Source organism: Oncorhynchus gorbuscha, linkage group LG06, assembly GCF_021184085.1.
Source record: "Oncorhynchus gorbuscha isolate QuinsamMale2020 ecotype Even-year linkage group LG06, OgorEven_v1.0, whole genome shotgun sequence".
In the NCBI taxonomy this organism is placed as follows: Eukaryota; Metazoa; Chordata; class Actinopteri; order Salmoniformes; family Salmonidae; genus Oncorhynchus; species Oncorhynchus gorbuscha.
Window position 1 is genome coordinate 74,939,619 of NC_060178.1, and position 23,489 is coordinate 74,963,107.

At 43.4% G+C, this 23,489-nt stretch overlaps 1 protein-coding gene across 1 annotated transcript in view; it reads right to left on the reverse strand.

Moving 5' to 3' along the window:
- Positions 1–574: 574 nt before the first annotated feature.
- LOC124038324 (anaphase-promoting complex subunit 1-like) overlaps positions 575–23,489 on the reverse strand; it is a 64,202-nt gene continuing 41,287 nt past the window's right edge. The window contains 22 exon segments of the mRNA XM_046354058.1: positions 575–978; positions 1,169–1,303; positions 3,525–3,726; positions 4,376–4,471; positions 4,823–4,909; positions 6,207–6,345; positions 8,160–8,227; positions 8,523–8,600; positions 11,691–11,808; positions 12,352–12,438; positions 13,931–14,124; positions 14,248–14,301; positions 14,374–14,464; positions 14,575–14,636; positions 15,066–15,140; positions 15,484–15,562; positions 15,816–15,898; positions 17,878–18,012; positions 18,321–18,412; positions 19,831–20,065; positions 20,886–21,157; positions 22,874–22,992. Coding sequence (XP_046210014.1) covers positions 851–978; positions 1,169–1,303; positions 3,525–3,726; positions 4,376–4,471; positions 4,823–4,909; positions 6,207–6,345; positions 8,160–8,227; positions 8,523–8,600; positions 11,691–11,808; positions 12,352–12,438; positions 13,931–14,124; positions 14,248–14,301; positions 14,374–14,464; positions 14,575–14,636; positions 15,066–15,140; positions 15,484–15,562; positions 15,816–15,898; positions 17,878–18,012; positions 18,321–18,412; positions 19,831–20,065; positions 20,886–21,157; positions 22,874–22,992 — 2,629 coding nt within the window. The 3' untranslated portion in view covers positions 575–850.

Genomic DNA, 23,489 nt, shown 5'->3' on the forward strand with positions numbered 1-23,489 from the left:
ACCCCTTGACTTTTTCCACATTTTGTTGCGTTACAGCCTTATTCTAAATGTAATCAATTTATTTATTTCCCCCTCAATCTACACACAATACCCCATAATGAAAATGTGAAAATAGGGTTAGAAATGTTTGCACATTACAAACAAAAAACAAATACCTCATTTACATGAGGCAAAAGTTATTTACTGCATGGAAGGGGTCTGAATACTTTCCAAATGCACTGTACAAGGCCAAAAGAAAACAGATTTATATGGGGTGAGGCGGGTGTGGTATTTGTTGCAGGATGTTTTCCATTATACTGTGGAATGTTCCCAGAGCAGTTATGTTGTTAGATCACAGCTCTGGCGAATGAATTCTGTTGCACAACAGCCCACGCACTACTTCCCAAAACATACTGCAGAGACTGAACTAATATCTGAACAACTTTTCCGGAACAAATTTTCTGATAATTCAAGGTAACAGTCTAGACTACATCCCGTGCCGAAATGGAAATACAAAATAGCAATACTGTAACCACACAGAGTTGGCCAAAATAACATGTACGATGCTTAAAGTTCTTGGTCGTCCACATCCGTTAGTTAACAGCTTTACCTTTAAATACATTCAGTGCAAATACTTGTCACTTACACTAACATTAGTCTCAAATCACATTTTATTTACTGTATATATTGAAACCAAACAAGTACAGTACAAACATTTGACATACAATCTGTATCAAGAAAGCCTTTACAATGAAATGTTATATCATATCCATTTCTTGCGAGCTGCAACAAGCATTGCAGAGTGACCCTTGTGGGTCAAGACCAGGGTAAAGTCAGAGACCAAGGTTTGTGGTCAAAGGTCAGGGTAATATCAACAGGCCAGTTGGCCGGTCCAGAAGCCCGCAGTCCCTAGAAGCAGAGGGCCCAAACGCAGCAGGGCGCGTACAGGTATGCCCAGCTGACTGAACTTCAACAGAAGCTCAGGGAACGATGTACTTCCTGTGGAAACAAGTGAGTGGATTGGTAGAAACATGAGACCAGCAGAGACATGACGACTTCTCCGCACATGAGACAAAAGTCAGATATAAGAATCCAGCAGTCAGCCAAATAAGAAGACCACCAGTGTCAAACATGTTCGGTTCAAACTAAACATAAATCTAACCACAACATTCAGCTAACAGTCGTTTACCTTCCAGGTGTGTGGCAGACAGCTTACTGAGGCAGGGGATGGAGTGGTAAACCAGGAAGCAAGCCAGCATGTTGGACAGCATGTCCTCAGTAAGGGACTGGCCACTCATGTATGACCTCAATACATGGCTGTTATCTGTGGAGACGGGGGAAGGGTTTCACACACACAGGTCAGATGTAAAGAGGTTACATGCACTCATGTAATGGACCTGATTGTTTGACAATAACAGCTGGTGCGCAATGTCTAATATTAAGAAAGTCTTGAGGTATTGCTGGCCTGAGGTAGAGCACCTCATTAGCAGTAGACCACACTATCTACCAAGATAATTTTAATCTATATTTTTCATAGCCGTCCATTTACCAACACAAACTGATGCTGGAACTAAGGCATACTCAAGGAGCTATATAAGGCCATAAGCAAACAAAGAAATGCTCATCCGGAAGCGGCGCTCCTAGCTGGCCGGGGACTTTAATGTAGGCAAACTTAAATCTGTTTTACCTTATTTCTACTAGCATGTCACATGTGCAACCAGAGGTTTAAAAAAAAATAAACATTTAAACTCTAGACCACCTTTACTCCACACACAGATGCACACAAATCTCTCCCTCGCCCTCCATTTGGCAAATCTGACCATAATTCTATCCTCCCGATTCCGATTACAAGCAAAAACTAAAGCAAGAAACACCAGTTACTCACTCAATAGGGAAGTGGTCAGATGACGCAGATGCTTAGCTACAGGACTGTTTTGCTAGCACAGACTGGAACATGTTCCAGGATTCATCCATTGGCATTGAGGAGTACACCACCTCAGTCACCGGCTTCATCAATAAGTGCATCGACGACATCGCCCCCACAGTGACCGTACGTACATATCCCAACCAGAAGCCATTGATTACAGGCTACATCCGCAAAGCTCATCACTAAGCTAAGGTCCCTGGGACCAAACACCTCCCTCTGCAACTGAATCGTGAACTTCCTGACGGGCCACCCCCAGGTGGTAAGGGTAGACAACAACACATCTGCCAAGCTGATCCTCAACACAGGGGTAACCTCAGGAGTGTGTGCTCAGTCCCCTCCTGTACTCCCTGTTCACCCACGACTGCGTGGCCTAATACGACTCAAACACCATCATTACGTTTGCTGACAACACAACAGCGTTAGGCCGACGAGACAGCCTATAGGGAGGTCAGAGACCTGTCAGTGTGGTGCATGGACAACCTCTCCCTCAACGTGAGCAAGACAAAGGAGCTGATCGTGGACTACAGGAAAAGGAGGGCTGAACACACCCCCATTCACATAGACAGGGCTGTACTGGAGCAGGTTGAGAGCTTCAAGTTCCTTGGTGTCCACATTACCAACAAACTATCATGGTCCAAACACACTAAGTGAGTGAAGAGGGCACAACAACACCTTTTCCCCCTCAGGAGACTGAAAAGATTTGGCATGGGTCCTCAGATCCTCAAAAAGTTTACAACTGCACCCTTGAAAGAATCCTGACCGGTTGCATCACCGCCTGGTACGGCAACTGCTCAGCATCTGACCATAAGGCTCTACAGAGGGTAGTGCGTACAGCCCAGTACATCACTGGGGCCAAGCTTCCTGCCACCCAGGACCTATATACTAGGCAGTGTCAGAGGAAGGCCCCCCAAAAAATTGTCATAGACTCCAGTCACCCAAGTTAGACTTTTCTCAGTGCTACCGCATGGCAAGCATTACCGGCGTGCCAAGTCTAGGTCCAAAAAGCTCCCGCCCCCTTTGTTTTTACACTGCTGCTACTCGCTGTTTATCATCTATGCATAGTCACTTTACCCCTACTAATTACCTCGACTAACCTGTATCCCCGCACATTGACTCGGTACTGGTACCCCCTTTATATAGCCTCGTTATTGTTCGTTTATTATCTTACTTAAAAAATAAAACAAAAATTACTTTAGTTTATTTAGTAAATATTTTCTTAAAACTGCATTGTTAGTTAAGTGCTTGTAAGTAAGCATTTCACGGTAATGTCTACACCTGTTGTGTTCGGCACATGTGAAAAATAACATTTTATTTTATTTATTCCTAATTTAAGACTATCACAATCCGTTTTCTATTGATGGTTGCTACTTGCCAATATTTCATGATAAAGAAAGCCTGGCATAATCACCTCCCACGTTTCCCACATCTTTAGTTGTCACACCCAAAGACATGTTCTGGCACGTACAGTCCCATTGATAGGAACTGTGTGTCACAGTACAGGTACACACTGGTACAAACTACTGTGTACATTCAAATGTACAGTTCATTCAATGTGTTAATAGTTTATGTGTTAATAGTCTATCCTCTGTGCCTCTCCCACTGTGTTGAGACTGCTCACCAGTGAGCCAGCGGTCCAGGGTGCCATCAGCAGAGTTTTTCATGACAGGCAGGAACTCAGAGCTGAGCAGCAGCCCCCTGCCCTGTGCCCCCTCCCTCAGTCTGTGCTGCAGCACCCTGCTCTCACACAGCTCCAATACCAGTCTCATTTGCCACAGAGCAAACGTTTCACACATCTCCGTCTGCTCCAGGGTCCGTACCGCCTGGGGGAGAAAATAGTCAACACACACACACAGAGAGAGAGAAGACATTGGAGAAATACAATCGAGAACACATTGAAGTGACATCAGTTTGCAGTGTGAAAAGTCAATCTATGAAAACTTATTATAGATCTGTCACTCTCATTGAAAGCAAGTCTAAGAAGCGGTAGATCTGTTCCATGTACTCTATTTCTATGCTTCCCGTGCTAAAGTTTTGTTTTTTGTGTCTTTTACTTTTGGGTACGGAAAGTATATTTCAGTGGTTTAGATGGTGAATGATTCTCTACACTATACTTGCTTGTTTCATCACATAAACGGAAATTAGGGAACTATTAGAACTTTAGCAACCAGTAAATGGCAGAGCAATTTCTGCAAGGTGAATATTTTGTAACTAACTGTAATACAGTTGCATTCTATGAGTGGGAGCATGTACATCAGGGCTATCCAACCCTGTTCCTGGAGAACTACCGTTCTGTAGGTTTTTACTCCAACCCTAATCTAGTGCACATTATTCTAATAATTATCATGTTGACAAACTGAATCAGGTTAGTTACAACTGGGGTTGGAGCGAGATCCTCAAGGTTAGCTCTCCAGGAACAGGGTTGGAGAGACCACTGTTGCCATTGTATGGGTAATTTCTAATGTTTCTTACCTGATCAATAGCGATGTATGTCGGCAGCATCTCAGGGTTCTCCTGAGTGACACACTCATATAGAATGGCAGAGAATAAGGCCAAAGTGTCCCGTTTCTGGACAAAGACAACAGTAAATATAAGCGCCATTCAGTGCGAGCTTATCAATTGAACAATCAGAAAAAAACTGGACTTATAAAATAGGACAGTGAAGGGTGTTTCAATAATTTAAATAAAATCATGAACAAAAGGTTATCACCAATCTCCTTCAATTTCACAGTGTCTCCAATTACATATACGGATTTAATATGTAACTGGTGTAAATAGGATTCAAGTGATTAACAAGTGCATTCACAAGGGGAGACATAGGCAGTCTAAGTCAAATTTCTCCTCTGTGTTTGAATGTTAACCTATCGCTAAAACGTGCCTCCTGCTGCACCATATACCATACTTTCCTAATCAACTCACATGTTTCACGCTCTCCGAGGATTTACAAAAGTACTCAGCAAAGGAGACCAAGGCAGCGTCGGAGGTGAAGGTTGAGATGGCCTCGGGCTGTGGAAGAAAAAAAAACTGCTACAACAAGGTTTCCTGATCGTGCCTAAGGGAGGCACGCACACTGAAGGGCTCTGGAAGGTTTCCAATGAGGGATGATGTATTGCACCTAGTGGGACATATTGACTGAGAAGGCTATTGGGCAATAGACAGGTATGGAGGTTGACATTGAGTGAACAGGGAAATAAGTGGTCACACATACTGTCAAGACATATTGGTTTTGTTCTGCCACTCCAGAGTGACGTCAAGTGACTACTCCTTGTTATACTGGGATTATATGAGCATCAATATGACCTATTTTTACCCTTTCGGACTCATTATACTAGGTCTATTATACTGATTTCAGCTATTCAATTTCCTCAACCTTGACATATTAATGAAATACATGTGTGTACTGGTCTAGCAGATAGCCCAGTGGTTAGAGCTTTGGGCCAGTAACCGAAAGGTAGCTGGATCGAATCCCCGAGCTGACAAGGTACAAATCTGTCGTTCTGCCCCTGAACAAGGCAGTTAACCCCCTGTCTCGGTCGGCTGTCATTGTAAATAATAATTTGTTCTTAAAACTGACTTGGTGGCGCAGTGGTTAAGGGCGCTGTACTGCAGCGCCAGCTGTGCCATCAGAGTCCCTGGGTTCGCGCCCAGGCTCTGTCGTAACCGGGAGGTCCGTGGGGCGACGCACAATTGGCCTAGCGTCGCCCGGGTTAGGGAGGGCTTGGTCGGTAGGGGTGTCCTTGTCTCATCGCGCACCAGCGACTCCTGTGGCGGGCTGGGCGCAGTGTGCGCTAGCCAAGGTGGCCAGGTGCACGGTGTTTTCCTCCGGCGCATTGGTGGGGCTGGCTTCCGGGTTGGTTGAGCACTGTGTTAAGAAGCAGTGCGGCTTGGTTGGGTTGTGTATCGGAGGACGCATGACTCTCAACCTTCGTCTCTCCCGAGCCCGTACGGGAGTTGTAGCGATGAGACAAGATAGTAGCTACTACAACAATAGGATACCACGAAATTGGGGAGAAAAAGGGGTAAAATTTCAAATAAAAAATTAAATAAAATAAAAAAAACTGACTTGCCTAGTTAAATAAAGGTTCAATTAAAAAAATACTGTATGCAAGCCATACCCAACTAGACTTTGCCACCTAGGAAATTTGTGACCAGACCTTCTCAAATATGACCTGCATGGTAAAGTATGACTGAACCTTCTATGTATACAATATCATTCTGGAGTAGCATTAACATAGAAACATGTTGTGCCTCTTTTGCACCATCAAAGGATTGGATTGTAAGCGGAGAGCCAGGATGTTTGTACCTTGAATGTGCGGACTTCTGAGTTCCTGTTGTTGACGTTGGGTGCTAATAGACTCTTCCAACCCCGAGGGTCATCCTTATAGGGCAGCTGCCCCGCACGCAGCTTCACATACAGAACCCCATCTCTGGAAAGAATGGACCTACAACACAGAGAAGTTTACTCCGCAAAAAAAAAAAGTAACGTCCTCTCACTGTCAACTGCGTTTATTTTCATCAAACATGTGTAAATATTTGTATGAACATAAGATTCAACGACCAAAATAAAATTAGCAAGTTCCACAGACATGTGACAAACAGAAATTGAATAATGTGTCCCTGACCAAAGTGGGGGTCAAAATCAAAAGTAACAGTCAGGATCTGGTGTGGCCACCAGCTGCATTAAGTACTGCAGTGCATCTCCTCCTCATGGACTGCACCAGATTTGCCAGTTCTTGCTGTGAGATGTTACCCCACTCTTCCACCAAGGCACTTGCAAGTTCCCAGACATTTCTGGGGGGGAAATGGCCCTAGCCCTCACCCTCCGATCCAACAGGTCCCAGATGTGCTCAATGGGATTGAGATCCGGGCTCTTCGCTGGCCATGGCAGAACACTGACATTTCTGTCTGAACGAGCAGTATGGCTGGTGGCATTGTCATGCTGGAGGGTCATGTCAGGATGAGCCTGCAGGAAGGGTACCACATGATGGAGGAGGATGTCTTCCCTGTAACGCACAGCATTGAGGTTGCCTGCAATAACAACAAGCTCAGTTTGATGATGCTGTGACAGACTGCCCCAGACCATGACGGACCTGCCACCTCAAATCGATCCTGCTCCAGAGTACAGGCCTCGGTGTAACGCTCATACCTTCAACGATAAACACAAATTCGACCATCACCCCTGGTGAAACACAACCGCGACTCGTCAGTGAAGAGCAATTTTTGCCAGTCCTGTCTGGTCCAGCGACCATGGGTTTGTGCCCATAGGCGACGCTGTTGCTGGTGATGTCTGGTGAGGACCTGCCTTACAACAGGCCTACAAGCCCTCAGTCCAGCCTCTCTCAGCCTATTGCGGACAGTCTGAGCACTGATTGAGGGATTGTGCATTCCTGGTGTAACTCGGGCAGTTGTTGCCATCCAAATCAAATCAAATTCTATTGGTCACATACACGTTTAGCAGATGTTAACCATGTGTATGTGACCAATAAAATTTGATTTGATTTGGATGGCAACAACTGCCCGAGTAGTTGTGATGTACTTGTCCCGCAGGTGTGATGTTCGGATACACCGATCCTGTGCAAGTGTTGTTACATGTGGTCTGCCACAGCGAGGACGATCAGCTGTCCGTCCTGTCTCCCTGTAGCGCTGTCTTAGGCGTGTCACAGTACGGACATTGTGATTTATTTCCCTGGCCATATCTGCAGTCCTCATGCCTCCTTGCAGCATGCCCAAGGCACTTTCACGCAGATGAGCAGGGACCCTGGGCATCTTTCTTTTGGTGTTTTTCAGAGTCAGTAGAAAGGCCTCTTCAGTGTCCTAAGTGTTCATAACTGTGACCTTAATTGCCTACCATCTGTAAGCTGTTAGTGTCTTAACGACCGTTCCACAGGTGCATGTTCATTAATTGTTTATGGTTCATTGAACAAGCATGGGAAACAGTTTAAACCCTTTACAATGAAGATCTGTGAAGTTATTTGGATTTTTACAAATTATCTTATCTTTGAAAGACAGGGTCCTGAAAAAGGGACGTTTCTTTTTTTGCTGAGTTTATATAGTCAAATACACACATTTTGGGTCGCTCGTTAGTATGGACAAAACATTTGCGGCCATTATCAACCATTACAGCAGCACATCACAAACTCTCTGTATCGTAAAGACATCACTGGACATAGACCTGGTAACTTCTCACCCACAAAATATTATGAAATGAATCTGTATATTGGGCCAGAAACTTTTCACATACAAGTGGAGGACTTACTCTAGATGTTGAGTCCCTTTACTCATGTCTATGGACAGCTCCCAGTATCTTGGTCCTTTTACTTTCACCTGTAAGCACATTAAAACAAGTAGGTCAGCCAATACTTTTTAAAACTTTATTTTGAGAACAATGTGGAAATATCATATTATTTTCTTGTAATAGCCGAGTTTGACCACACTAAGTGACCTTTCTTCCCTGTATTGTATTACAAAAAGGAAGTAAGAAAAGCTTATAAAAGTCCAAATCGCATTACTCATTTCCAAACAAACATGTTGACATCAACCATCCTGCTTGACAAGACTAAACAGAAAGATTATCAGACAAATGTAGTCAGGCTGCACAAAGTACTACATTTCCTTCTACCTTTTTGAGGAGCTGCAGCTCAGGCAACATGGTGGGGGCCATCAGCTCCACTGTAGTCTCCTCATACCATGGAGTCTCCTGATACGGAGAAAAACAAAACAATAAATATGCTCTGAAGACTTTCAAGAAGAAATTAACACAGGAACACACAGCCATCATACGTAACATGAACTGAAACATGGATTAAAGCTCTGTGCACAAAAAAATGAAAATGTAAATTCACCATGTACACATTCAAATCATGTACACGTGTGCTGCATGCAACATCATAGTGAACATCGAAATATGCAGTGTGTGTGTACATGCAGAGGTGAAGTGTGTGATTGCACATATGCAGGGGGTGTCATTATAATTTATGTGCGCCGCAGGTCTCTCCCTCTGCTGTTCCAGAGTAATTGAAATAAGGAGCACTTCATGGTGAACCCGCAAACCCAACCTTCAGCAGACCTTCAAGGAAAACTCCAGGCGAAAAATATATTTTGGTATTTTTTTAATTAGTCCACTGTTGATACAGTCCCAAAATCAGTTGCATGTCAGAAGTCATGTTTTCAAGATATTGGATTTTGCTTCTTCAAAGTGTCCCCGGCCACATCATCATCTCAGGCCTCACTCCCCCCTATCTGAGATATTAACTGCAGCCCTCATCCTCCATATGAAATCACATGTTATTTGTCACATGCACCGAATACAACAGATATATAGACCTTACAGTGAAATGCTTACTTACAAGCCCTTAACTAACAATACATTTAAGAAAAATACCTAAAGAAATAAAAAAGTAACAAATAATTAAAGAGCAGCAGTAAAATAACAAGAGCGAGGCTATATACAGGGGGTACCGGTACAGAGTCAATGTGCAGGGGGCGCCGTGCGGGAGCAGAGGGAACAGTCTATGACTTGGGTGGCTGGAGTCTGACAATTGTTAGGTTCTTCCTCTGACACCACCTGGTTTAGAGGCCCTGGATGGCAGGAAGCTTGGCCCCAGTGTTGCACTGGGCCGTACACACTACCCTCTGAAGTGCCTTGTGGTCGGAGGCCGAGCAGTTGCCATACCAGGCAGTGATGCAACCAGATCGGATGCTCTCGATTGTGCAGCTGTAAACTTTGAGGATCTGAGGACCCATGACAAATCTTTTCAGTCTCCTGAGGGGGAATAGGTTGTGTTGTGCCCTCTTCACAACTCTTGGTGTGTTTGGACCATGATAGTTTGTTGTTGATGTGGACACCAAGGAACTTGAAGCGCTCAACCTGCTCCACTACAGCCCCGTCAATGAGAACGGGTGTGTGCTCGGTCCTCCTTTTCCTGTAATCCACAATCATCTCCTTTATCTTGATCACGTTGAGGGAGAGGTTGTTGTCCTGGCACCACACGGCCAGGTCTCACACCTCCTCCCTATAGGCGGTCTAGTCTTTGCAAATGACACAACAGTTGTAGGTCTGATCATCACAAACTTAATGATGGTGTTGGAGTCGTGTCTGGCTGTGCAGTCATGAGTGTAGAGGGAGTACAGGAGGGGACTGAGCACGCACCCCTGAGGGGCCCCCGTGTTGAGGATCAGGGTGTTGTTGTTATCAGGGTGGTGTTGTTGTTATCTACACTTATCACCTGGGGGCGGCCCATCAGGAAGTCTAGGATCAAGTTTCAGAGGGACTTATTTAGTCCCAGGGTCCTTAGCTTAGTGACGAGCTTCGAGGGCATTATGGTGTTGAACGCTGAGCTGTAGTCAATGAATAGCATTCTCACATGTTCCTTTTGTCCAGGTGTGAAAGGGCAGTGTGGAGTGCAATAGAGATTGCATCATCTGTGGATCTGTTGGGGTGGTATGCAAATTGGAGTGGTTCTAGGGTTTCTGGGATAATGGTGTTGATGTGAGCCATGACCAGCCTTTCAAAGAACTTCATGGCTACAGACGTGAATGCTACGGGTCGGTAGTAATTTTGGCAGGTTACCTTGTTTTATGTCCCTGTGCCCAAGAACAATATATTGAGTACATAGAACACCTGTTCTGCCAGTCACATTCTGTTAAAGGTCCCCACATCCCTGGGTCGCTCGCCTTTTCAGTTTGCTGCAGCTAGCAACTGGAACGAGCTGCGACAAATACTGGACAGTTTTATCTCAATCTGTTCATTCAAAGACTCAATCATGGACGCTCTTACTGACAGTTGTGGCTGCTTTGCATGATATATTGTCGTCTCTACCTTCTTGCCCTTTGTGCTATTGTCTATGCCCAATAATGTTTGTACCATGTTGTGCCGCTGCCATGTTGTGTTGCTACCATGTTGTTGTCATGTTGTGTTGCTACCATGCTGTGTTGTCACTTGTTGCTGCCTTGCTGTGTTGTCTTCTTCAGTCTCTATGTAATGTTGTGTTGGCTTTCTTGTTGTGATGTGTGTTTTGTCCCATATTTCTATTAACGGTTTTCGTATTTTTAATTCCCCGTCCCGGCAGGAGGCCTTTTGGTAGGCCATCATTGTAAATAAGAATTTGTTCTTAAATGGTTAAATAGTTAAATAAAGGCAACAAAATAAATTGTGCACATGTAATTTTAGGCTAATAATGAAATGACAGACACACAGTACCAAAGCCTCCTCAAATAAGGCTAAATAGAGGAAGTGACAACTACGGTTATGTTCACAGAAACATTTATGACGCAAGAGAGCGCCCAGTCGGACACCTATGACGCTTTCAGTAAATGAGAGTGAGAAGGTTCAACTTGAGTTCTCCTGTGTAACAAGATCAATATTAAATACAGGGAAGTCAACAGTTGCTTGTTGCTACTACTATTAGCAGGGCCAAATTCTAAGGAATTGCATGTAGCTTACACTTCTATTGCCTCTTACTAATACAAGTGCGCCCTGTACCAATCAACTCTATAGTGAGGGTTCAGATGAGTACATGCAAAACTGAAACTGGGAAGTGCATTCCAAAATGTTAACTTCCCTCTATTAACACCTGTTTAGTTTCATCATTTTCAAGTTCATAAGTCTCCAGTGATTGTTTTAACACGTGGCTTTAATTCTGAATGAATGAGTCAGACTCATCTTGAAGGTATCACATATGAAGGTCATAGCAGACACAGCTAGGTTGACACTAAATGGGAGTTATGACCATGCATTGGTCTCAACAGGTTGTATTTTGACTGGGGACGAAATCATTGAGTTGAATACCTTGTATGTGACGTCCAGCAGGGCGTAGCAGGGTTTCAGTGTGTCCACATCGACTGGGACCAGCAGACGAGGCTCAGCCGCCAGGACACCCAGGTGACGCAAAGCCTGCAGGTGGTACCTGAAGCACAGAGATCACACACACAAACATTTTACATTAAGGACCTGGAGGGCCACAGCATTGCTGCTTTTCACCCTTTCCTTCTAAATCAAATCAACTTGATTAAATTTAATCAACAACTGAGTCAGAACCGGCCAGAACTGACCAGATGAGTGAACATTGTCTAATCTTCTACAAATCAATTGATAAACCACCTACCAGGTAGAAACGAAAAATATGCAATACTTGAATAGCACTCATCTATATGGTATTCTTTAACTACTCTTAATTATGGTCATGGACTTAGAGAGCTTGACTTGACTCTGTCAGTAGAAGTTCTGATGACTTATCTCGCCTCATATAACACTCCCTCCCCGTCTCACAGCCCATTTTGTTATTCTTAAAATCTACAGCTCAAAACAGCAATACTTTCAAACAGTACACACCAAATTCATTATGGTCATTGAAAGTCTATGCCGTTACATTAGAGCTCTGTCTATAATGCCATTTTAGAGCTCTGATAAGCTGTACCTATTGTTTGTATTCCCTGAGGTTGTGTCTTACCGGTTGTCTGTGCTGTGGGCAGGGAAATGGGGGTAGAGAGCACAAAGCAAGGCAGCGATGGCCGAGTTGGAGGTGCTGAGAGTGTACCTGTGAGAGGACAATGGGATAACCACTAAATCATGGAAACCACTATCAGACCACTACATCATGGATACAGACATTAATGTAAACAAACAGGCACATCACATCAGTGTTGATGTTGGCACATATTACAATATAATCCTTTTTTGGCAAATAGGTCCAAAGAACAAATGAGGAATTTGGCCTGAGCAAAACAGTTTTGAAATGCTAGGCACCTGACGTAATTTGTGCTCATAAAAGCCCTACTTAAAAAAAAATTATTTTTTTTAATGACTGCACTTAAGTGTGTGCTTAGGCTGGTTCAAACCATTGTGTCGGCTTGGAGAGAAAAATAACTAACTGAAGAGATTAATTCTCAACCCACGAGCTGCCACTCATCCACGGCAACAGATAAAGAGAACTGGCTGGGATGTTCCTGTTTTTACGAAGTGTATTACAGACAGTGAAAAAGTGAAAAAAAACAGCACTATTTACTACACAAGTCAGCTTGATAACAAGGCCCACAAAAACATACAGAGCAACAGTCAACTTATGTTTGCTCAACACTGATCTCATCTTGAACTGTAGAGTAACATATTCACTGAGAATGGATGTTCATTTAGCGCTTCTCAAATTCATTTTCAGAAACTTGTCCCTGAGCAATATTACGATGTTTGAATTGACCCATTCCCTATGCTGAGACTAGGCTCATTGTGGAACTCTGTAGCTACACAAAATGAGAAGATAAATGTTTCACTTCAGGTTCTATGATGAAAGCCAGACTGGCAGGGCTGTATGGTGATTGGTTACTATGCAGGATGAAATAATTATCCACAGACCACATCCAGAGAGAGAAAAAGATAGAGTGAGTGCAAGAAAAGATTAAAAGAAAGACGCCATATGTCTGATCCCCACTACAATCTTTCCTTACGCAGGCGTATGTTCAAGGCCGGAATAGGCGGAGAATACTACAATAAGGGCATTCAAATTGCGACATTTGGAAGTCAGCCCCAGCCCCCTGCAATTGTCAGCCCTAAAATAAGCAAGTCTAAAAACAGCAAGTCTAAAATCAAAGGGTTTGTCCAGTAAATGTTGATAAGGAGACAGATTTAGCATCAGTAATGAGTATTGTTACATAAAACTAGATACCCCATAGTCACTGTTTGCATAGCCCTGGGATATTTGAACTATTTGTTATAAAGAACACTCACATAACAGGACACCCCTCATGAACTGTATAATGAGTTCATGAGGGGTGTCCTGTTATGTGAGTGTTCTTTATAACAAATAGTTCAAATATCCCAGGGCTATGCAAACAGTGACTATGGGGTATCTACTTGTTGTAGCAAAACATACAATCAATATTGATACGGATACAAATGACAGGTGAAAAGTAAAACATCCCTTGACTAGATTATGTTTGATTTACTTTCAATGCAAAAGACAGTACAATAAATATTTATGTCAGCTATGATCATTGGAGAGGCTGGCTGAAACCTGTTGTGAAAACATGTCTCACCTCCCTCCTCCCAGGAAGAGCAGGCCCAGGGCCATGTGGTGGGCCATGTGGAAGCCATAGTTCATCTCTCCGCTGGTCCTCTTGTGGAGGAAGCGGCAGAGCTGCAGCACCTTCAGGTTACCAGAGCCAGCCATCACCATGGACAGGGCCAGCAGCACCATGCTCAGACATGTCTGCAGGTTATAGTGGCCCGTCTAGCATAGGAGACACACAGAGACAGACAGAAAGATTAGTTGTGGTGATTTGGAGCTTGAGTGTATTCTATTGGCGTAAATGGACATTATGGTTGGGAGAAATATGAAAGCAGTGAAACTTACAACCGTCGCTGTCGCTGATGTCAAACACTGCATGAAACTCCTTGCAAACTTGTACTGTGCGAGAAACAGAAGGGTTAGAGACGAACTAGTCAAAAACTAACTTATTTTGAAGTTCGCTCTTCTTACCAAGCAGTCAAATGCATCCGAGTTGGCCGAGCCAGCGAAGCGAAATCCCACTGCCATGCATGCTCCAGCAATTATATAGTCATGGGCTTGGCTGAGGACAAGAGTTGTCACACACATCATTATGAGACTAAACACACCAACGCATATCCAGCCATGCGGAGAGAGCTAAGGAAACTTTACGTAAAGTCAGTTTCTACTCACGCTAAAGTTTCCATGTTCAAATCCTCTGAAACCACTGGGTTCCCAATGTTCTCTTGGATAATCTGGATTCAAAACAAAGCAAACTGATCTTTGATTCTATAATCATTGTTATCATTGTTTTTGGGGATATTAACTAATTTGATCTTGTTGACGTGTAAATGGGTCCAGATGGAGGAAATACCATTGACCCTTGTTGCCTCAGTCGTGCGCGCTTGGCAGTAAAGAGTCATTTGAGGACTGAAACTTAGTTTCCTTATTAGCACTGATGTCATTCATTAACAGGTTCATCACACAGTATGACTAATTAACAACATTAAGAGCCTCAGATTGAACCGCTAATGTCTATGGACTGGGCCTTCTGCACTGTTCACCCCAAGAACCCGAGGCCGAAATGATATTACCACTTGTCCGGAGTAGAGGTTTGTGCTGGCAGTGACTTGTGTCTAATGAGCTGAGGTTTTCGTGCATGTGTGCATATTCAGGGCAGTTACCTGAGGCACATTGCTGCTCACCCACTCCGAGTTGGGTAGAATCTCATCCCACATGATGATACACCTGGCCAGTGTCTGAGGAGGGAGAGGAGACAGTGACAATGTGTAAGGGTAGTGGATCAGACATTTTTAATTATATACAGTACCAGTCATAAGTTTGGACACAACTACTCATTCCAGGGTTTTTCTTTATTTTTACTATTTTCTACATTGTAGAATATTAGTGAAGACATCAAAACTCTGAAATAACACATATGGAATCAAGTAGAAAGCAAAAATATATTTTAGATTCTTCAAAGTAGCCACCCTTTGCCTTGACAGCTTTGCACACTCTGTGGTCTGGCACAGTGAATAAGGCAGGTCCGTAGTGGCCAGTACACAGTGGCTACAGTAGCTGAGCTTCTCTGCACTGACTCACCCTGAGAAGCAGAAACTCTGGTTTGATGAAATCCAGGAGGAACATGGTGTCTGGAGCTTTCAGCCAATCAGCGATAGACCTGTGAAGGGGTGACAATAAGTGTTAATGGCAACCAGAACCAGGTGATAGCTTATAACTGAAGAAGTCCTTTTGTATGTGCTGGAGCGCTGGGGACAAGATGTGCTGTGATGCACCATGTAAGATTAGATGGAGTCCATTACTTACAGGGAGCATGCTGAGTGGAGTCAAGTATAAGAGAATAGGACATTGCGTCTCGTTGAAGGCTAATCTAATATGAGAATAAGAGTGGTGGTGGTGGAATCCATTCTCACCTGTTGTTGGTTTTCAGGTAGATCATGGCCAGCGCCAGTGTCGCTCCAGGACAGGTGACGTCCACGTTGATGGTGTCACCCTCCTGTCACAAAGAACAGGGGCATTAGTTAACTTTTTTTTTTTTTTACCCGAGACAATAACCAGAAACCCTCACAGTTGGGACAAAGTATATGGGCAGTGTGTTCTGTCAGACCTTGGTTTTGTGCCATTAGGAAAAATGTTAATATGTTAGATGGGGATGAACTGGACAGTAGGCTTTGGTGGGTTGTAATTTGAAATACTTGCTACAACATAAGTTAATGTTTATACAGTGCCTTGCGAAAGTATTCGGCCCCCTTGAACTTTGCAACCTTTTGCCACATTTCAGGCTTCAAACATAAAGATATAAAACTGTATTTTTTTTGTGAAGAATCAACAACAAGTGGGACACAATCATGAAGTGGAACGACATTTATTGGATATTTCAAACTTTTTTAACAAATCAAAAACTGAAAAATTGGGCGTGCAAAATTATTCAGCCTCTTTACTTTCAGTGCAGCAAACTCTCTCCAGAAGTTCAGTGAGGATCTCTGAATGATCCAATATTGACCTAAATGACTAATGATGATAAATACAATCCACCTGTGTGTAATCAAGTCTCCATATAAATGCACCTGCACTGTGATAGTCTCAGAGGTCCGTTAAAAGCGCAGAGAGCATCATGAAGAACAAGGAACACACCAGGCAGGTCCGATATACTGTTGTGAAGAAGTTTAAAGCCGGATTTGGATACAAAAAGATTTCCCAAGCTTTAAACATCCCAAGGAGCACTGTGCAAGCGATATTGAAATGGAAGGAGTATCAGACCACTGCAAATCTACCAAGACCTGGCCGTCCCTCTAAACTTTCAGCTCATACAAGGAGAAGACTGATCAGAGATGCAGCCAAGAGGCCCATGATCACTCTGGATGAACTGCAGAGATCTACAGCTACAGAGGTGGGAGACTCTGTCCATAGGACAACAATCAGTCGTATATTGCACAAATCTGGCCTTTATGGAAGAGTGGCAAGAAGAAAGCCATTTCTTAAAGATATCCATAAAAAGTGTTGTTAAAAGTGGCCACAAGCCACCTGGGAGACACACCAAACATGTGGAAGAAGGTGCTCTGGTCAGATGAAACCAAAATTGAACTTTTTGGCAACAATGCAAAACGTTATGTTTGGCGTGAAAGCAACACAGCTCATCACCCTGAACACAACATCCCCACTGTCAAACATGGTGGTGGCAGCATCATGGTTTGGGCCTGCTTTTCTTCAGCAGGGACAGGGAAGATGGTTAAAATTGATGGGAAGATGGATGGAGCCAAATACAGGACCATTTTGGAAGAAAACCTGATGGAGTCTGCAAAAGACCTGAGACTGGGACGGAGATTTGTCTTCCAACAAGACAATGATCCAAAACATAAAGCAAAATCTACAATGGAATGGTTCAAAAATAAACATATCCAGGTGTTAGAATGGCCAAGTCAAAGTCCAGACCTGAATCCAATCGAGAATCGCAGGTGACCAAATACTTATTTTCAACCATAAATTGCAAATAAATTCATAAAAAATCCTACAATGTGATTTTCTGGATTGTTTTTCTCATTTTGTCTGTCATAGTTGAAGTGTACCTATGATGAAAATTACAGGCCTCTCATCTTTTTAAGTGGGAGTACTTGCACAATTGGTGGCTGACTAAATACTTTTTTTGGCCCACTGTAGCTGTGGATTAGTGAGGAATGGGGGACGAGGTCAGGTCACATGAAGGGAGAAGGAACAGTTTATTACCCACATCACTTAACTTTCTGCAAAGATGTAATGTTAAGAGGAAAGGAGGAGACTCCGTCTAAAGGGGGGGGTATAAATATTTATGCTGGTGGGAACATGTTTCTGTCTTATGCAGCTGTGTGACCCAGTGGGTGAATAAACTTAGTTTGAGCTTTACTCGCGGTCCGTGAGGTTTTTACTCCGTTTATTTATAACCTAACAGCCTACAAGTGAGGAAAGTTGTCTCGCCGTTTGCTTTTCTTTCCCCTTTACCTTGATCTGGTAGCTGGGGGACTTGTGTTTTTCTCTGTTGATGCCGGCATGGGTGCGTCGATGCCCCCCCACCATGTACTGGTAGAGCTGCTCAGGGACGTTCAGGTCAGACATACCTATTAGGTTACTGCCATGCTATGGAGAGAGAGGGTGGGAGTGGAAGGGGTCATTCAGTGACTGGTAAACTCTCCTCTTCAGTTTTTTTTAGATGATCCACATCCTGAGTGAACGCTAGTGATGCATTTAGTCACCTTCTTCATTCAGCACCCTTTTATGATTTCTCAGCCTTTTGACGTATGAAGAGTGCTTTCCATGTGAGAACATTTTCTCTTTCTATTACCTCTCTACATACACAGGAGTATACACAGGAGTACATACACAGGAGTACAGTAACTGCAGAGCTGATCCAGTAGTGTAATTGCAGTGTGTACTACTAGACTTACCCCCAGACAGACCATGCCCAGGGCTAGCCCAGCGGCAAGGGAGTAGGACTCGCGGTCTGTACAGTACTCCATCTCAGGACCAGGGGGTCGACCTGCAGGAAGCAGCAACATCTGTTAACTTCAATATCTATTGGAGTTTCGGAGTAAGCTCCATCATCAAAGCACCATATTTTAAGGAATACATTTTACTTCAATGATATATTTTTTTGCTGACGCATCTTAGAGAAAGTTCTGCCTTGACAACAAAGCTTGCTCCGAAACGTGACAGCAATACTAATCATTGAAGAGAATAAGGCTGTCATGTTGAACCTTCCTTAGACATTTCCGTTTCTATTTCTAAGGACTGAGCCCCCCTTCAGCAGTCCAGACAATTTTTAAAATCTTGGTTGGAGCGCCAGCACCTATAATCTATTCAATATTCAGGCACAACATAGACGCTTCACAAACCATCTGGCTTAAGTATACTGTAACTAAAGGGACTATTAAAGGGTGACATAACAGCTCCATATGCAGGGTGCACTGCTAAATGTGATAACACACTATGTACATTTCCCAAAAAAAGAATGTGCTTTATAAAAGGCTGACATAACCCATGCAAATTAAGATGCTGATATGAAGTGTGAGATTCCACCTGAAATGACTTGCCCCATCGAAACAGTGTGAAACTGTATTGATGTGATGCAACTGCCATACCTAGTGAAAACCTTGTGTTCTGGCCTGGAGCAGGTCAGGGGTAACTGTCATGTGAGGCCTACAGTGTGATGCTAAGCCAATGACATGCTCGGAGTAAACTGACCAGGTTAAATAAAGACGGTGAATAAATAAAAGGGCAAGGCTGCAGATCAGAGTTCTCAGAAACCCTGCTTCCAACAGCTAAAGTTCAGATGATTCTGCGCATGAGCGGATCAATGTCTGCAAGATCACATGATATTACTCTACATAACAGAACAGCATAGAAATATACAGTTACTGATTGGTCAAATCTCTCTCTCATGCGGCCAAAACAACAGCGCGCACCACTTGGCAAAATATGTGCGATTTGCTAACACCATCTGCGCTAAAATTTGCTCAGCGTACATAATTCAAAACAACACTATTGTTAACTAAAGATCTAAATGAATTTCCCCATGAAATCAAATGCTTGACATGCAGATGCTGTATGGACATTTCCCAGTAAAACTTTAAGAATGAAACATGACAATTTGCGCAACCATCCTAAAATCTCATAAGAAATTAGGTTGTGCAAAGCATCATACATTGGGAGTTGTTATGTCACCCTTTACAACATGACATATGCTTATTAATGATATGTGACACATCTGTTGCATCTGAAGTCTACATATACAATTATAAAGCATGTATAAGTTGTTTGTTTTAAGTGGGACCAGCAGTTCCATGTCAAAACAGTTTGTGTCTTGTATTGTATTTAGTGTTGTATGCCCTCCTCCCTGCAAATATCCCCACGAGACAACAAAACATTTACTTCATTAGGGATGTATCTATCACTGACCGATCTCAGCGAGCAGCACCTCCGCGTTGTGGCGGTGTCCTGTGCCCTGGTAGACCAGGCCGATGCCTACCACGGCAGCCACCTGAACATTGTGCGGTACATCCAGCTCAGTGGAGGTGGGCGGGAGCAGTGCGGGAATGTGAATGCTCAGCAGGCGGGTGATTGACATGTCCATGGTGCTCAGCTTGGCTGCGGACACACCCAGGAGCAGCCCGATGCTTGTCATCTCGTGGCCCTAAGGACACACAGGCAGCCATTTTCATTAGTCCCCCATGGACTTTATACACAGAGGGGTTCACTTGTTTATTAACAAATAGAGAGATTAGGAGTTACTGTGTAGGGCTGAATGGGGAGCAAGTATAAAACAATGAGGTTAACAGATCAGAGCACTTTGCTCAACATGTGCTGAGTGAGGTAATTTTTTGCCCTCGTCCTCTTTTTGGGGGAACCAAACGACACTGTAGTTCAGCCTAAAATAAGTTATTTTCTCCTTCATCATAGAATTACGCTACGTAACAAAATGAATGAGAACATTTGGAAGTACTAATTTTGCGTAAATCACCTGATCCCTTTCATACTTAAATAATTCAATATTACATTTTCAGCCATCAAACACTGCTGTACTATATCCTAATTAACAGTACAGCAGCAGACCTTTAAAAGTTCACATGTTGTGCTCCAATGTAGGCTCATCTGTCCTGGCACAGGTGATAAGCTAACAAGAATGAGAATAGTAGTAAAATCGTATACTGTAGTAAATAACCACTGATCTTTCCTGAGCTGAGAGATGTGAAAGATATGACCACACAGCCTTCTATGGCAGGCCTAACTGGAAATGAGAAAGTTGCTATGCGTCACTGCCAGGGAAAAGTCAAGTGAAACTCAGCTCTCAGCGCGCTGAGGCCTTCCCACTTTCATGTGAGAAAAATAACAGGATGCCGAGAGACAATTTCTGCTAAAACCAACGTGCAATCTAGAGAAGCTTCAAAACATGTAATGAGAAAAGGTACACGACTAAACTCAACCGCAGAACCTGTGTTTGCATGCATGCTCACCTTGGTTAAGTAGTCATGTATGTTGAGTGTGGCCAGCTTGGTGAGGTGTCCGTTGAGGCCCAGAGCCATGAGGAAGCCTGCATACTCGTTGGCCAGCTCGGGGCTTTTGGGTTTGTTGTAGGCGATCCAGGCAGAGTCCACCTGGGAGGCCGGAGCGATTTTCAGGCCTGCAGCCACCCCATTGTGAAAGCTGGACCAGCTCGTCATGTTGGGAGGAACGTCAATGTTCCCGCTGTTCAGATCTACCATGGTGTTCTGAGGGGGCGCACGACCTGTCACCAGAAACACAGGACTCCATATCGGATTCTGACAAACTCCACACGCATGCATGCATTCTCGACATTTAGGCCAGAATCACGTTAGCACCAAGGAGCAATGTAAACATGGCCTGCCGGGTTCAAAATAAGTTTCTGCTTCTCATCACAGTGATCACACACATTGCATTCTTTCCCTTGTCCTAAAAAGCAACACACTGAAGCACCAGCTGTAATTACAGATCCAGACTGACTAAAGTGAGCTTTGTGAGCTTTCTTGTGGGCTGCTGTTAAAAACACACCCATAGATTGAACTTGCATAGACAGACTGAGAAAAGCCTTTTTACTCAGATCTTCAAAGGAAAAACAACATATTCCTGTACTTGACGTTTTGTCATAACTATTTCTGTAAACGTGTTTGAAGTAGGGTTGGGCAATATGGCCTAAAAATATATATATTTTTCTCTTCAAACTTAAGATTCACGATTTCAATGTTTTCTCTAAATAAGCTTTATGTACAAGTAAATGTCAAATACACTACATTTCAAAAATTGAGGGCGTGTGAAATGAAGGCTAAATTTAAGCCCCACTAACAATTAAATTATTTTATCAAAATAGTTTAACCTGCTTTTTTGCAATAATCCCTGATCTGGCTTTCAAGTCATTCTATGAAAATGCCCTTTTTGTTACAAATGTAATGACTAACGTCTTGTAGCAGGCATTATAGAAAATTCAAAACAGGTCTCAAACAATCTCTCAAGCACAAGTCAACGTTCTAGTGAGTAGCTTGCTAATCTTTATATATGCCAACTTGGATCTATTTGCTAGCTAACAAGGTAGAACAGTTGAATCGTTATGAACACACCCTTCTGTCCGTCTCCAACTGTTTGACCAGCATGCTAGCCTGTCCACTTTGTTCAGATGTTGAAATCAAGTGGCCTACCTTATTCCTCAGAATGAGAACGAGTTGCCCATTCCTTATAAAATTGTGTTTTATGCTTATTGCACATTTAGAAAACACAGACTAGACAGCTAGTATAACAGTCTTTGGCTAAAATGCTGCTTGTGGTATGTGGTACCGCAATGCCGCGCGCAACAAACTGAGCATTCATTTTCAAGAATCAACATTCATTGATACTCCTGTTTTAGTAGTGTCTGCTCTGGGCACAATGTGTAGTTGTGACATAAAAAAGGGTCTCGTTAGAAGGCTTATCTTCTCTGTTACAGTAAAATAATGTCTCCATGTGTTTCAGTGGCCATATTACCAATTCTGTTGGACCAAACCTCAAATGCAAATAGCGAGTTGAAACCACTTGTCAGAGAGGAAGAAGTGATCTCTCAACTTTGTTGGTGTGAGTGGCAGGGGCTTGGTGTGTGTGTAAACAGAGAGGAAAATGCAAAGCGAGAGGTTTCACACTCGCCAAAACCTGTCCAAAATAAGCCCAATGCGTTTCTAGAGGTTCATTTTGAACCTAAGCTTGTCGCCTGCCTTCCCGGTTTTGGGACAACGACTCCCATTGTAGGAGCATCTTGTCATTATATTCAGCTCTCTGGTGTAAATGAGAAGGTGCACCAAAAATATTTTTAAAAGTCATTCTTGCGATACAGGCATCTGAAATATCACGCAAAAACATACATTCAAATGAATTTGATATATTGGCCAGTACTAGTTTGAAGACAGACACGATCTCTCAGACACACACAGGTATGAGAAAGGCCCAAGGGATACAGTACCAGTAAGGTTGAGTTTAGGCACTGGTAGGGGCTCCGTTGGCACAGGGTGGTAGGAGAAGAGGGTAAACAGGCCTCGGCCGACTGGCAGAGCCATGGTACGCTGGCAAAGCTGCAACAGTCTGCCCAGAGAGATAGCAGAGAGAGGGATGGAGAGAGAGAGGCATCAGAACAATAGCCAACACAACTACACCACTCAAAAAAATAAAGGGAACGCTAAAATAACACATCCTAGATCTGAATGAATGAAATATTCTTATTAAATACTTTTTTTCTTTACATAGTTGAATGTGCTGACAACAAAATCACACAAAAATGATCAATGGAAATCAAATTTATCAACCCATGGAGGTCTGGATTTGGAGTCATATTCAAAACTAAAGTGGAAAACCACACTACAGGCTGATCCAACTTTGATGTAATGTCCTTAAAACAAGTCAAAATGATGCTCAGTAGTGTGTGTGGCCTCCACGTGCCTGTATGACCTCCCTACAACGCCTGGGCATGCTCCTGATGAGGTGGCGGATGGTTTCCTGAGGGATCTCCTCCCAGACCTGGACTAAAGCATCCGCCAACTCCTGGACTGTCTGTGGTGCAACGTGGCGTTGGTGTATGGAGC